General features: G+C 35.1%; 1 protein-coding gene and 1 long non-coding RNA gene across 8 annotated transcripts in view; both read left to right on the top strand.

Annotated features, from left to right (window-relative positions):
* The first annotated feature begins 140 nt into the window (after positions 1-140).
* On the top strand, positions 141-1,301 carry LOC141406255 (uncharacterized). The gene is made up of 2 exons (XR_012413350.1): positions 141-325; positions 406-1,301. It is a non-coding gene; the product is annotated as an uncharacterized lncRNA (long non-coding RNA).
* Positions 1,302-1,932: 631 nt separating this feature from the next.
* The window catches only part of Vps13 (vacuolar protein sorting 13C), a 46,114-nt gene continuing 30,968 nt past the window's right edge, over positions 1,933-17,078 (top strand). The window contains exons 1-3 of one of the 7 annotated variants that reach the window (XM_073991483.1): positions 1,988-2,039; positions 2,345-2,461; positions 2,529-2,864. In XM_073991483.1, coding sequence (XP_073847584.1) covers positions 2,765-2,864 — 100 coding nt within the window. In that variant the 5' untranslated portion in view covers positions 1,988-2,039; positions 2,345-2,461; positions 2,529-2,764. Of the gene's footprint in view, positions 2,137-2,343; positions 2,475-2,528; positions 2,865-17,078 lie in introns of those variants that run through there. The other 6 variants (XM_073991484.1, XM_073991482.1, XM_073991487.1 and 3 more) reach the window with 6 other exon arrangements.

The raw sequence follows: 17,078 nt of genomic DNA, 5'->3' as shown, positions 1-17,078 counted from the left end.
AGCTATGACAGGTTTAGTAGTACCTGGGTGTAAAAGAAAATAAATAAACTGAAGGAAAATAAAAGAAAATTATTGGAAAGTAGGGGAAAATTTTAGCGTCATTTCCCAGGATATAAAAGGGCCTAGAACCTAAAAAGCGCGTCAGAATCAAGTGCCGTGTCTAACCCTTAAGTTGGGATATTAAACCTCAACGTTCACCCAGATAACAAAAAAATAAAACAAATAATTATAAATTATTTTTCAAAAAAAAAAAAAAAACAATTCAAATATTTTATTTAAAATTGTGTCTTTTTTTTTTAAATGTTGTGGGCAGATTACCAACTAAGTAAGTTTTAATTTTGGTGCTTGTATTTAGTAACAAGTAGTGATTGTTTGGTGTTGTGTTTATTTTATTCTTTATTTAAGATTGCACCAACAATTTAAAAGAAGACATCAACTGTCCTCCTCGACGATCCAAAAGGGAGGAGGGCAGCAAAATTTTATTCAACTATTTGAAAATTATCCATAAAAATACATCGGGGAAGCAGAAATAACCTTATTATGATTTTTTGGTTTTTGCTGTGAACCACACATATGATTGCCTGGATCATTGAAGAATTGATGTAAACCGTGCGTTTCTGGTGCTTGCCAAGAAAACCCTTTCTTTGCTGAATTGAGTAAAAGATTGATGTAAGCCTTTGATGCCAGGTAAATTAAATAGTGAAATCCCCCGTTTACACTGCTTACGAAGAACGAATTTATTTAATTGACGGCCATTTCGCGCATGAGCGCCAATTATCAAAAAGAAAAAAAAAATACCTGAAATGAAAGTAATGATAAAACTTTGAATTAATTCTCAATATAAAAAATATCTTGATTCTAATTAAATTGATTTTTATCGTAAACTAGATATATTTTAAAATAAGTTGTGTTGTCCATACTCAATATTTAATGCTAATTTTTTATTTATGTGAGGGTTATTAATGCCGCCATTTAATATTAATCGAGTGTAGGATTACTTCTCAGCAAAATTATCATAAAAGGATTTAAACAAAAAAAAATATTAAGACTACCAATGAACAGTCTACTCACCGCTTAAGAGAGCTCTTTTAGGTAGGGAATTTGTTAGAATTTTATTGTGTGTGGCCGAATTGGCATTGTAATTGGAAAAGAGAGGTAATCTGAGTCAGTGACTCGCCATTTTGTCCTTAATTTCGGTATTAATAATTCATTTGTTTATGATTATGAACTTTTGTTAGTAGGTTAAGAAAAAGAAATGACTAAGCCGTCAATATATTTTTATGCTTGATTGTCAAGAAAAATTATGTGCTAGTTTTGTGTTATAAAGGGGGGTAATATGATGTAAATTGCTAGGTAAGTGTGTGTGGAGCACGGGGCCCTTTTAATAATGACTGATGAAATGGACTAAAGGGTCAAGGTTGGGCGGGCTATGTGTGGGTGCAATTTTCCATCAAGCACCTTTGTCACTGGTATATGTAGGGTTGTATTTGTTGTTTGTGTTCTTGTCTTTTTATGTTCAAATTCAATTATTGTTTATCCCCTTGGGCTGATGGTGTCAGGGTTGGGACCGCCTTGAGTACAGCTCCCCTGAACTAGCTGGATACCCCACCACAGTGCCGCATAAGCCGGATTATAACAGGTGTTATATCAAATCATACAAAACGTCAAATTTGCCCACAATAATGCATTACTGTGGGTTGCTTGTTTACATTTTGTATGTGATTTTATTAATAATAATGCATTTTGACAACTGGTATGAGATCAGCTGTTTTTGTCGCTGTACCTGTATTATTGTCATGGGTTGGAGCGTTGGTTGAGGATTACCTGTTTCACCTTTCAACCGTGAATTAACACCTTCATTCACAATAGTGACAAGTTTAACAGCTGTTGCCCCATTTCCATTTTTTTATTTTGATTTTGACATTCCTTCACATCTTTCATTTAGTCTTATTTTTCGGTTGGATGTGCTGGTTTGTAGATACGGAAGAGTTATTGGAAATAACCTCGGTCTCGGAAAGATTTCATCATATTGCATTCCGGTTTATATACAATTTAATAATATTAAAAAAAAAAACAAGAACAAGTAAAACATTTATAGTGGGGAAATAGCAAAACAAAGCGCAGCATAATATTGATGTTCCATGCATTTCCACCCAAAAAAAACTGACACAGATGGAATGAAAACAAATTTCAGATGATGTCATCGTAAAAATATAATAAAAACTAAAAACCTAAATATCTTTGGTGGTTTTCGAAATGGAATTACGTGTGTGCGCGTTGTGGCGTTTGTTTTCCATATTTAAAAGTTAAACTATTGTTGTTTTAATAATTTTTTGGTGTTTAGATTTATTTTGTGCATAATTAATGATGTACACAACGCCACACACCAAAATCCAATTGGCTCTGTTGAGAATTCCAAGCTGTCGTTGAAAATAAATAAAAGTGCGGTGTATAAAGTGCGGTGCGGTCTGCTTGTAATTATTCCAATTCAAAGTGATTTTATTTTTATTTATTTCCTTTCATTATAGCGAAAATAAATAATCGATATAACAAGTAACGCGAAGAAGAAAAGATCTGTAAAAAATCAATAACAATTTGAGTGGTGTGAAAGAAAAAGAGTGCAACAAACCGCGTGTCCTCCATATGTGACCTTGCAATTTATCATTTTGTATTTACTATCCTCGCCGTTCTTCTTAAAGCGACGAGACGAAGAACGAAAGAGTTAACAACCTCCAAAGGCGATATATAGTAAAAAGGCCTCATCATGGTTTTGGAATCGGTTGTAGCTCATTATCTCAACAAATATCTGTTCAACTATGTGGAGAATCTTGATGGCAACCAGCTCAAGATTAGCGTTTGGGGAGGTAAGTAACATCAGCTGGTTTCATTTTGTCATATCACACAGCAAAAATGTGAACAATGTGATGGTCATAGCCATCATTTTGATATTTTTATTATTAATTAACCTCTTGGTTGGACACATTTTTTTATAACTCAATTAATTGTGAGTTCCCTTTCGGCTTAACTTTGTTGTTTGTTATTTACTTTTATTAGTTCCCCCTTTTTGTCATTGTATCTAAAAACATTGCGTGTTCTACTCATGATTTATGATGGTTATCAAGTCACCCACTTTGGGTACGGCTATGTCTTATGCTATCAGTACATGCTTGTGGTGGCCCTTAGCGCCGTGTACTACAACTCATTTACAATTTTTGACATAAAAGTTGTTTGCATTTACAATTTGTTACGTTATTCCTTTTGTTTGGCGCTTCCATGTTGTTGGGGTGTTTGCATTTGACCCAATTATTGTGAAAAGAGAATCAAAAGTGGGAATACGTTCGTCCTATTTACCTTCAAATATTTCTAAACCTTTGGTAAAAGTTTAATTGCATCTATACAGCTACACTAGGTAAATACACGCTAGAAAAACATTAAATTTTGGAGAAACAACTAGTAAGTCAGGATATTGAAAATGGTATTGAAAAAGATAACAGTCACAACCTGAGCACTTATGGACTGATCTAAATATATGGGGTAGGGACTAGTAGAGACTATACATTACATATTGTATGTAGTTATATTTATACCCTCAGCATTTATGCTAACGAGGGTATATACACTTTCATACGGGCAAAATGTGCCTCATCGAAATAATGGTTTTAGACCCCAAGTATGTTTGGACGAAATGTGTTTCAGACAATTTGGAGTCGTTTGAGCAATGTCCGTCCGTCTGTCTGTCTGGCTGGCTGGAGCGCACAATAACTCTCGAACGGATGAACCGATTCAGTTCAAATTTTGGCTTTCGTAATATTTTACCCAAACTTAGTTTAATGCTTGGTTTACATTTACGAAATCCACTCGATTTCAACTGTCAAATCCATAGGTGATGAGATGAGATTTCATTTGACGTTTGAGCTATGGAATTGACAGTTGAAATCGAGTGGATTTCGTAAATGTAAACTTAGCATAAGTTCGAAGATGGGCTATATCGGTCCACTCCTTCCGGCACCTCCCCCACAAAAGTTCGAAAATGTTCGGAAAATGTGTGCGCACTATAACTCTTGAAGGGAGTAACCAATTTGGTCCATACTTTGCCCATCGTAAAATGTGTACCAGACTTAAATAAGGTTCCAATATGGACTCAATCGGTCCACTCCTGCGGGTACCTCCCACACAAAATTTCGGAAAAGTTCAGTTTAGGGCCATCTCTCGAATCGCTTTGATTTTTGTTTTAGCAACTTGTATTCATTGCCCTCCATACGACGGTATAAGTTTCATCAGGGGCAAAGCCATACTTCCTGAGAAAATTGCCTGAAAGGTACAAAAAACCCTTATGACACCGTGTGTAGTCGGGCTCGTGGGGTTTTAAGAATATTTTTAGAGGCTCGTGGACTTTTAATAACATTTTTTATAGCCTCGCGAATTTTTAAAAATATTTTTAGAGGCTCGTGAATTTTAAAGAATATTTTTAGAGGCTCGTGGATTTGTTGGAACATTTTTAGAGGCTCGTGGGTATTTACGAATATTTTCTAGAGGCTCGCGGGTCTTTTAGAATATTTTCTAGAGGCTCGTGGGTCTTTACGAATATTTTCTAGAGGCTCGCGGGTCTTTTAGAATATCTTCTAGAGGCTCGCGTGTCTTTTAGAATATTTTCTGGAGGCTCGTGATTAAGAATAAGAATAATTAAGAATATTTATATAGGGTTTTGAAGTTTCTACCGGGCCACTCCTTGTGGCCCGTTTACTGCGAAATAATGTTTTTTGTGGACAAGTCCATGATTCATGACATAATGGTCCAAAAGCTCTAGAAAATCCTGTGGTGACCGACTAAAACGCATGGTAGCCATCCGTGATAATTATCGAAGGGAGTGACTGTCATTGGCCCAACCTTTGCAAACTTAAATCAAGTTCGTGGATCGCAAAACACCTTCCTGTACCTCCCTTACGAAAGTTTAAAATTTTCATTTAAGTGTGGTTTTATCGCTGTTCCATGATTGTTTTGAATTTTTCATTGAAGGTAGTCCGGATTCAGATTACAACAGACTAGTCACCTACGAAAATGCTATTCACTTTTAAAAACTTTTGTATAGGAAAAGTCATCTCCGATGAACTTTTGTATTGGAAAAGTCATCTCCAGTGAACTTTTGTATAGGAAAAGTCATCTCCGGTGAACTTTTGTATAGGAAAAGTCATCTCCGATGAACTTTTGTATAGGAAAAGTCATCTCCGGTGAACTTTTGTATGGGAAAAGTCATCTCCGGTGAACTTTTGTATGGGAAAAGTCATCTCCGGTGAACTTTTGTATTGGAAAAGTCATCTCCGGTGAACTTTTGTATAGGAAAAGTCATTTCCGGTGAACTTTTGTATGGGAAAAGTCATCTCCGGTGAACTTTTGTATGGGAAAAGTCATCTCCGGTGAACTTTAGAGAAAATTCATTTCCACCACTTCTGTCATTGTTTTCTTTTTCGACAGTCGTAGGCTGAGAGTATTCAGTTATCGGCATCTTCTTCTTTACTTTTTAGTGAAAAACTCAAATAAACTACTTTAAAAGGTGTATACTAAGGGACCTATGTGTGTATGTATTTCAGGTTGAAGTACTCATATGATAAGAGTATAACCCACTTATCATCTATGCTATGCATATTAAAAAAAAAAAAACAATTTGTTTAAGGTGATAACGAATCTCTTGTTTACATTGAGAAGAAAACGAAAACAAAGCACAACTTGCAAAGTAAAAATAAATAATAAACAGCAAAAAAAAAATAAAAATATTTCAGTATGTGAAATTGAGTCATTGCGCAAATTCAATAATTATTACTGCTCATTTATATATGCCAATCATTCTATTAACCAAATTAGTGTTAAGACCAGTTTCTAAACGTAAAATTATTATCCAGTCATCTTATTAAATACCATTCTTAATTAGTTAATGGAAAAAAGCGCAGGCGTGCGACAACATGTTTTCAATTTTAATTTTAAATTGTTTAATTTTATTTGGCAAAATAAAAGGGAAGCAATAAAAAATTAATCAATAAGAAATTAAATTAAATACTTTTGACATATTATTGTAATACATGATTTTGAGAAAAAATGTGCTGTAGTAGCTTCAGATAAACATTATTAAAAAAAAAAAAAAAAAAAACAAAACAAATGCTATAAACACGCTGTTCAGTGTCCAAAGTCACAGAAAGTAATACCCTGATTTTTTATACATTTAATTTATTTAAAATTATAAAATTCAAGGTTATACTTTCTTTTCAAGTTTGTAAAGAAAAAAATGGTAAAAATTTTCTTGAACGGGTTCATAGTAACTCACTTAACATATCCCCCTCTAGTGTTCACAATGAATGACACTTAATAACGAAGCTGTAGGGTTCCAATCTGTAGAATGTTAACTGATAACAACGCACTTACACACATTTCTTTTCTTACAATTTCAATTTGAGAATTTATTTACAATGTCATCAACTAAAGTATGTTTTTCCTTTTAATGAAGCCACAATTACAGAAACAAAATAAAAGAAAAATTCAATAAAAATTGTTGTGTACTGTTCTTGGATGCATTCCACCCGTGAAACCAATCGTTAAGCCATATGGAATAAAAATCTGTGTGTAATACACCCAGAAAAAAATCTCACGGAAAATGATCCAATATTTTTTAAAGATTTTATTAGCACAGGGGATAGCTGTGTCGACAAGCTTTCCAATGGTACCCATGTTGTCCTGGCAGAATTTTCCTTAAAGGATCTGTGGCCAAAATAATTATCCTTATTGCAGGATTATTCCCAAAAAAGGTACATATAGCGACATCGTGCAATATATTTTTTTAAGAGTTTATTAGCTTAGAGGATAGCTGCCTCCATAAGTTTTCCAATGGTATCCATGTTGTCCTGGCAGATATTGCCCAACATATGAAGATATGTTACCAAAAATAAAAGAAATCTTAAACATTCCCTAAAAGTATGCGCCATAAAATTATTTATTTGGTACCTAAAAATATGCAACATTTTTCATGTTTATTTTTTTTTCTTTGAGAGTAACACGTGAAATTGTGTATTCAATAAGCAAATTCAAATAGAGAGTGAAATAAAGAATGTACAATACAAATTATATCGACATGTGAACAATGGAAATGTCACCAACAGCACCACCACCACCTACCTTCATCGTTATTTACCACTTGTTGCTCTTCTTTTCTTTTACATTTGCCTTTCACATGAAATTGTGTGCTGGATGGCAGGCTGGCTGACTGCAGCGCCGTATGAGGTCATGTTATTTTTAAGTGAAAACTCTTCATGACGTCGTTGTTGTTGTGCTGTTAACTTGAACTAACCGGGTGCTGCTCGGTGCAGTCACTTCACTTTAAGGGTTTCATTATCGTCGGCTTTGCGTATTTCCCTCTATTTCCCCTCTTAGAAATTTGATATATGTACTATTTGTATAAAAGTAATTTTCACTTGCGTCTCTGTTTTGAAGGGCCTTCTTCTTATCTCGTTCGTTATTGTTGTTTGTATTGAAAAATTCATTTGAATTAAAAAACATACATTTTTATTCATTACATTTTTTGCTTTGCTTTTATTGTTTATTTTTTTCCATATTTTCCCAAATGGATTCTTCAATTGTTCGTTCGGTCTGTCTATTCATCGCAACACACACTGTATTAAATAAATAAAATTTAATGCTGCACAATAAATTTTTGTGGAGATTTTCAGTGAAAGAATTTTACAGATTTTTTTGTAGGTAAGATGAAGTCATGGATAATGGATTGTTCGCTCATTCATATGGAATACATATTGAAATAGAATTTTGTGCATTATCTAAAATGTATATACATATGTATGTTTCGATATGAGTATTTGTGGGACACTTCACATAAAATATTCCAAATTTCTCTTCAAAAGTATGTATTTTAATTTGTGTTAGAACTTCTATAAGGCTTCCGACCAAGGTACATTTAGTAAAGTTACCCAGAAATCAAATTCAGGCCTTAGTCTTCTTCTTATGTCAAAAGTTTTTGTAACGAGGAATGCACCAAAAAGAATAATACCACGAAATATTATTGGCACACAGAGGGAAAAAAGGCCTCTCTAACATATTTCCCAAATATATTTTGCAGCAAACATATATTTGTTTGGAATCAGTCCCAAACATAACATATGTTTGGGTCCGGCAAACAAATTATATGTTTGGGTGTAAACAAATACAAACCCAAAAGCCACAAGAAAAACAAACACACGCACCTGCGGGCGCTTACTGAAAGCAAGGGAGCGTAAATTTCAATGTAAAACACATTGAAATGTATGCACTCTCAGTAAGCGCTCACTGGCTATCTCTATCATATTGTTACGGAATTAGGTTTAACTAATGTCCGTGTAGACGTTGTTTTATTCCCCGATACGATTTGTACCAAATAAAACAGGGTTCGTTTTAGATTACGTTTCTACAATGCTTTATTTACTTTATTACAGTTATTCAGAACCGACTTTAATTACAAAGCACACAGCAAGTCTCTAGTTAGCACGCAGCTCTTATTTAACCGATCTGTTCAGTTCAACGCTTAAAACACAACTACTCCGTCATTGCCATTTCCCCGGTATTTTATACCCCAAAGTCTCCCTGTTCTAGAGTCCTCCAGAACACATATAGCAACATCTCGAATCTGTGCAGCGAACACACAGACGCACATTCGCACTAAGCGAACAACCATACTCACATACATACATGGGGGAATACAATTGGACGACAAGCACAGTAATGACGTAACAACAACAAACAAGTGCAAAGAAGTAACAAACTAAACAATAATTACATGATTATGGCAAAACAAAATAAAAGCACATTAATGAAAGGTAAAGTAACATCTAGAATAATGAAGAGAGTTCTACATGGTAGTTGTTGTTGCTTAAATAAAGTAACTGCGTAATAAAAACTTTACGTTACAATTTAAATTTTTAAATTAACGTTAAGTAAACTAAACTAACTTGAACCTATCAGTTACATTCGTAACAATATATACACATTTATAAATGGTGGTGGTTTATTGAAAAGCAACAACAGACACGGATAGGTACATAAAAAATTCCAAAGAAATACATAACAGACTTTAATAAAAGAAAAACTGAATGAAATAATTTAGAAAAAATCACATTTAAAAAAAAAGAAAAAAATATATAGAAACATCGTTGAACGCTTCTCCTTAGTTGTGAAATTAAACACATTTTCCTCAAAGTTAAAGTCATCAGCTGGAAATCGGCATCTGGAAGCAAATGATTATATAATGTAATAAATACATATGGATGTACCATATTTCAAATATACATACATATGTACATATGTATGTAATTACCAATATTAAATGCGATTTATTCCTTGTCCAATAAAATAGCTTCATTCACCTTTTTGATTCAATTATTAAATTTCCAATTATAAAATGTATTGGGTATTTAAAGCACCATTCCTTTAAGAAACCACAAAACACCGATTTATTGACTCACTTTACCGTCTTAAACTGAAGAAAAAAGAACAACATAATTCATACATTTTTTCTTTTCCTCTTCGCTTGCTACGTTGGTTAACAGCAACAAAGTACGAAACTCACGTGTCTGGCCTCTCGTTTTCGTTTCTGCGTCTCGTATTACACCATACACACAGCTTTTTATTATAAAAAAGCATTCCGCAGTCGCGACAGTCCTGTTGTTGCTCTCTTTGACAAAAATCCTCTCTCTACCCATAAACAAGTGAGCAAAGGCTATAGTCGGGACGGGGCCGACCATGTGTTACCCTACCCCACTACCTCTGTGCATAAGCTTTTCACTGGTAAACATTTCTTTTAGGGAATATAATCCGAATACCATCAAACATAATATGCCTCTTTCTCTCGGGACCCCCATAAGCAACCAAAATTTCGTGACCATCCGATCAAAATTGCGACCTGTAGCGTGATTGCAAAAATGGAAGAATTGGATGCATTGTGGTATCTCCCTTACTTGGTCACCTTCGCCAACCTACTTTACTAGAAGCCGATATATTCACAAAGAATAAAACTTTGAATTTGTCTCCACATGAGTTTTTCCCCATTCCGACCCCTTAATATTATCCGACTAACACCACAATCAATAGGCTTCTTCCTCTGTGGGGCCCGCATCTACCCCCAATCTCGTGACTATCAGATCAAAATTCCAACCGGTAGCGTGTTTACAAAAAATGAAAAATGGATATATTACTGACTTTTGCGATATCTCGGTTGTTTGCCCATCTACGCCAACATACTTTGCATCAATATAAAGGAGATCTTTTGTTCTACCATTGGCTTTTTTTTGGAATACTCCTACCAGAAGCGGAGATATTCGCATAAGAAAAACATTGACTTTTCTCCACATAAGCTTTTTGCTTATTCCGACTCCTGAATATTATCCGACCGTCACCAAACTTAATAGGCTTCTTCCACCGTGCGACTCGCATCAACTCCCAAAAAATTCGTGACGATCCGATCAAATTTGCGACCTGTATCGTGATTACAAAAAATCGGAAAATGGGATGCATTACCGACTATTGGGATATCTCCGTTGTTTGACCACCTACGACAACCTACTTTACATCGTTGTAAAGGTGATATTTTTTACTTTCCTTGCCAGGTTTTGCTTTTGATATACCTCTTGAAGAAACAGAGATATTGGCTTTGAAATAAAACGTTGACCTTTCTCCAAATAAGTGTTTGCCCATTCCGACCCCTGAACATTATCCGACCATCATCAAAATCAATAGGCTTCTTTCTCTTTGGACCCCCATTCACCCCCAAAATTTCGTGACGATCCGATCAAAATTGCGACCTGTAGCGTGATTTCCAAAAAATGGATAAATGGGATGTATTACCGACTATTGCGATATCTCCGTTATTTGGTTACCTAAGCCGACCTAGTTTGCATCATTGTAAAGACGGGATCTTCTACTTTCATAGTCAGGCTTTGCTTTTGGAAAGTTTCCAACCAAAGCTGTGATATTCGTCAAAATAACTAAAATCGCAAAACTGAAAATTGGGGTTTTATTTGCTACTATTATGATATCTTCGTTGTTTGATCACCTACGAGCACCTACTTTACATCAGTAGAAAGGTGATATTTTCTGCTTTCATTGTCAGGTTTTGCTTTTGGTGTACCACATGTAGAAGCTGAGATATTCGCTTTGGAAAAAACGTTGTCTTTTTATCCACCTAAGTTTTTTGCCCTTTCCGACCCCTAAATATTATCCGACCATCACCAAAATCAATAGGCTTGTTCCCCTCCGGGATCCCCATCAACATCCAAAATTTCGTGACGATCCGATCAAAATTGCGACCTGTAGCGTGATTACAAGGTTTAGATGGACAGACGGACGGACGGACGGACTGACGGACACACATAGCCAGATCGACTCAGCTCGTCGAGACATTCATTTTGGTATATATAAGTATGGGTCTACGACCATTATTTCGATGCGTTACAAACTTTTTGGCCAAAACCAACTTATAATACCCTCCCCACATAGTGGTGTAGGGTATAAAAATATCATCTAACATAAAAAATATGTTGGTACCCAAACAAATAAAATTGAGATATGTTACAAAATGTTGCAAACATATATTTGTTTGGACACAAACAATTTATGTTTGGATCGAAGCATATATTTGCTTGCAACCAGTCCCAAACATATATATGTTTGGATCCAAACATATTTCTAACATATATTTTTCTGCGTGCACAATTCAAATAAAGATGTTGTAGAAGTATAATTTTGGTTGAATTGAAATATTCCAACAATTTCAAACATTTATGGGGGAGGTACCCGAAATAGTGTACAGATATAGCCCATTCGAAAGTTCTATCAGGTTTGACGGTTTTCGCATAAAACAAAAATGGAAGAAAAAAAGTAATAAAAATACGGTGCAGGATCAAAATAACGCAGTACCGGCGTAGACTAGTGGTCTGCGTGCGAGTCACAACTTGTCGTCATCTAGCGATCGTGTGGGTTTCTTGACATCAGTAGTCGAAAGTTCTGCTGCAAACACACAACCAACGGGGAAAATGTAGGAGAAGACAGGGAATCTCAGGGAGAGTTTAATTCTGACCCAACCATTAGACCCAGGGAGCGACTCTGTCGCCAATTCCAAAAGCAACAGACCATTGTGCAAATCCGCAATAAAGAGAAAATCCACAAGATGGCAAATGAAGTGACCCAGAATATCCCAAAGCTCACAACATAAATGCTACTTTTTTGGGTCTCAACCACGAACGACTAAACAACAAACAGCAATCCCACAGCAGCGGGTTCTTTCGTACCGGATTGACCCGAAACCATAGTCGATGTTTAGACGTTCAAAGTTAATGGGATAGAAAATTGAGTTTATGGGCGAGGGAGTAGAGAGGAATAAGAGGGGGTACACCCCTGTACTCGTCAATTCTGTTTTGTTTCTTTATTCTTGGCAGATTTTTTTTTACATTTTCTTTCATTTTATTCTCTCCGCCGGCAAAAAAACAGCAGCGCATATATTTGAATTAAAAACTTTTGTGATGAAAAAAAATTTAACAAAATATTATCTGTAAAATTAATAGTAAACATATTCATATGTACTTATTTAATTTTTAATGAACTTTAATTTAATTTCTACAAGGTGGCGCAAAAGTAATCTTCCGAAGTTTTTTTGGCTGTAATCTTCCGAAGTTTTTTTGGCTGTAATTTAAAAAAAAAAAATGAAAAACTTTAGTTTTTCTTGTGGAATATTTTTATTTGGTCTTTTAATTTTTTTTTACATGAAGTCGAGAATATGCTATCAGATAAATGGCCGCCGCCACAGTTTATTGCCATTTGAGCCCTTTTTATGGCATTTTACATCACTTTGGCCAAAACTTCCGGCGATAGGTCCTAACATTCTTGGCGGATATTGTCTTTAAGAGCTGAAAGAGTCTGAGGCTTGTTGACATAAACCCGCGACTTCAAAAAGCCCCACAAAAAGAAGTCTGGAGCGCCTCATCACTCATGATTTTTTTTTTTTTTTTGATGAAAAATCATCTTCCTCTTGGTGGTGATTAAGGATGGATTGATCGTATGTTAGACGCGATTGGCGGTCAGCATTATACAGCTGATGCACCGTCTGGACTTTGTACGGAAAGATCTTCAAATATTGTACCAAAATTCGCTGTAAAGACCGTCAACTGATACCCATTTCCGTGGCACGTCGTCTGGTCTACGTCGACGGCGCTTCCGTGACATCCTCGTCTACAGCAGCAATATTCTCTGCAGAACGGATACTCCGGGGTCTGTCATGCCTGGCAGCATCTCGTGTTGTGCCAGTCTCTTCGAAGCGAGCGGCTAAACGTCTGCGACGAAATTCACGTTGTGCCAAAGTCACCGACCGATTATAAATAGTCACTAATATTCCGCGTTCTGGACCAGTGTAGCGTAACATTGTTTATTAACGTGTATTTCGCATGTGTTGACTACACAAATGTCAAAACAGAACTGACATTAGGGGCCAATCGCAAACATTGTAGCATTTTCTGATAGGAGGATTATTTTTGCGCCACCTTGTATAAGCATTATCGCCTTAGTATTGCCTTTGCGTGCTTTGATACGATCAAAAATGTGTCTCACCGAAATAAAGATTTTAGACGAAATCCGTTTCTGACGGAGAAATCCGTTTTGGTGTCGACTTAGGTCTGTCAATACGATCAAGCATATGCCACATTGAAATAATGATATTGGACCCCAAACCCCTCTCTGGAACGGATCAACTGATTCGATGCCTAAGTGAGATTAGAGAAAATGTTGTAGCAGTAAAAATTCTCTACAAGACTGCCTTTTATGACATTGACCTAGGTTTCACCATTTTTAAGATATAGAAGTTCAAATTGGGACAATGCACTGACTGTATCGCCTCCTTATAAAACAATGTTATGACTGTAATTTCCTAAGTCCATATTTACATTAGGCAATTTTCGTTGCGGCAATTGTCAGTTTGATGGAGAGAGGGGTGAGACATATGGTAACCCTTTGCCTCTCAACACCCTCTCTCACCTACAAACTGACAATTGCCGCAAGGAAACTTGCCTAATGTAAATATGGACTTACTTCAACTTATATATCTCAAAAATGGTACAACGTAGAAAAAATTAAGTCCAACCTTGTAGAGAATTTTCGCAGCTACAAGATTTTCTCTAGTCCCATTTCGAGAAGACTAACAGTTTTCAAGCAAAATCGCGAAAACCTAACAAAAAAATCTAAAAATGTGATCTGAACTTCTATATCTCAAAAATGGTACAACCTAGGAAAAAATTACGAAAGTCAATCTTGTAAAGAATTTTCACATCTACTATTTTTCCTTAGCCCCAATTCGATAAAACGTACGGATTCCAAGCAAAACCGTGAAAACCTAAAAAACCCCTAAAAATGTGAAATTTGAACGCGATTTATTTAAAAATCCCTCCAGCGATTTTTTCTTTTTTTTTTTTGATGTTTCTCACCTATGAATATTGATGTTTCAAAATCCTCAAAAGCTTCCCAGGTGTAAGCGGTTTTGACTTAAAGATAGTTAAGGCGCACCATGTATGACATTGTTTTATAAGGTAGCGATACAGTCAATAGTACATTGTCTCAATTTGAACTTCTATATCTCAATAACGGTAAAACCTACAAAATGATCATAAAGGTCAATCTTGTAGAGAGTTACTTATAACATATATAACATTTTTTAGTCCCATTTCGATAGGACTTGCGGTTTCCAAGTAAAGTCGTGAAAATCTAAACAACCCCTAAAAAGGTCAACTTGAATCGCGATTTATTTAAAAAGCGCTCCGGCGATTTTTTGTTTGTTTCTATATTTTTCTCATCTATGAACATTGTGGTTTCAGAATCCGGAAAACTTCCCAGGTGTATGGACGTTCCATTTAAAGTTGCTTCAAGAGCACCGTGGTTTAGACTACATCAGTCTACTACCCGAAATTTAGACTATATTAGTCCACTACCCAAAAAATTTTCTAAAATGCAGCTTTACAACAGATTGTACTCGCGAACCCTATACTACTACCGTACAATTTCTTCTGTAGCAAATCCACACTTCCTGATATAATAGCCCACAAGCTTTAAAAATCATCGCTGGTACTAACAACAATTACTGATGAACACGACAACATACGAATCGAGTATCCCATTTGGCCGAAACTTTGTCCATTGTAAAATTTTTTCCAAACGTGCAACAAGTTCCAAGTACCTGACAACTCATTCCGGTACCTCCAACACCAACACTTTTGTACTTTAGTTTAAATGACTAAATAATGACTACATTATAGTTTTTGGCAAGGAGATGCCAATACTTGATGAAAAATGGGCAACGAAATGTCCCAATATTTAGGACAACTCCTTCATACACTTCTCATAGGATTTTTGGTCTTCATTACAATCGCTATAATTCTATGCTCTCGATAATGGCATTCAACACAGAACTTTAAGATAAGATATTTTCGTATTCAACTAGTGGAGACACAAACCACTCTAGCGGAGATAAACACCGTTATGTCTCCACTAGATAAATACGAACTTATCTTATTTTAAAGTTCTGTGTTTATTGGGCTTTTCAGTGGAATAATTAGGATCCCAAACTTCCAAGTCTTCTTTTGTCACATACGAAGGATTAAAAAGGAAAAAATTATCATCGTAGTAAAATTTGTAGGTTCTTGCAGGTTCTAAAACAGAGCAATTGCCTTTTGCACATTTCTTGTTCTAAAACAGTCTTACTTAGAACGGTGAAAATTTTCCTTATAGTTTCTCTTTTGTTTTTTGTTGAAACCCAAATAAAAGAATATTTTTATTTTTTTTCTGATTTTGTCTAATTCTTTAATCTTGGGAATCCTTTTGAGGACAATAACGTCCATAAATGAATGGAACATTAAAAGAAACTTCAAACAATTTCTCTTAAATGGCATCTTGTTCTTTGTTAACAGGCTTGTTCTAAAGTCTAAAAATGTTGATTTAACTACTAAGAAATGTAATTTGAAATATCTCATATGTATGTATGTATTCCCAGCGTATTGCTTGTCAAATTCATGACCAATATATTTCAAATTAAATAAAACAAAAATATCAATTCATTAGCCTCTGAACTGCGGTTTGTTTGGCAATTGTTAGAGAGATGAAGTAATACCAACCAGACGTTTTATTTGCTACGCCGTTTTATTTGCAGCAGCTTAAAAAGTGTATTGTTTGTTTGAAATGTTTTATGACGAACGTATGTATGTAGTTTAGTTAGTTACGGTTTATTTATTTAAATATATATATTCTAAAGACTGTGGATTTAAATAAAACATTAGAAGTTAAAATGGCATGTATAAAATCTATGTTGTTTTAGAACTTCCGTATTATCCAAATTTGTCATACAGTTTGGTTTGGTCGCTATAATGTTTTTTTTTTCATTTGTAGAAAGCAGAATTTGCATATTTAAAAAATCAAATAAAAAAAATTCTGATACTTTTTGTCATATTTATGCATGGTATAATAAAATATGGCCAAATTCATGACATAGATTTCCTTCGGGCGGGCATACACACAGAGAAAAAAATATGATTGATCCAACAATAATCGACGGGCAAAATATGAATTGTAAAGATATTGTTGGATTGCGTATGTAGTGTTGTGACTCCAGCAATCGTTTTTGTTAATTACAACAATTGTTTTTGTCAAATTCAACAATAGTTTTTGTCTGCAGGACATTATTTTTCTCTTTTCTACGAAAATTTTGTTCTCTTCTCTCGGTATTCGATGTCGTGGTGAAAAAAAACAATTTCGGTGAGTTTTGTTTGTCAGAGTTCCTCTTATCTTCGTTTTTTTATTTTATCTTTGTTCTTTTTTTGTGCACGTACACCATTAGATTCTTGTATTTATTTGTTTCTTCTTTCTCATTCTTCTTTGTGGTTTTCTGGTATTCCTTATGTTGGGGTAGGTGCTTGGAGGATGAGCGCAATGGAGTAGCTACACACAGAAAAATATATGTTAGAAATACGTTTGGATCCAAACAAGTATTTGTTTGGGACTGGTGGCAAACAAATATATGT

The sequence above is a fragment of the Musca autumnalis genome, unplaced genomic scaffold (assembly GCF_047663935.1).
Source record: "Musca autumnalis isolate F117 unplaced genomic scaffold, ASM4766393v1 scaffold_5, whole genome shotgun sequence".
Lineage (NCBI taxonomy): Eukaryota > Metazoa > Arthropoda > Insecta > Diptera > Muscidae > Musca > Musca autumnalis.
This window is presented reverse-complemented; position numbering and strand designations above follow the sequence as displayed.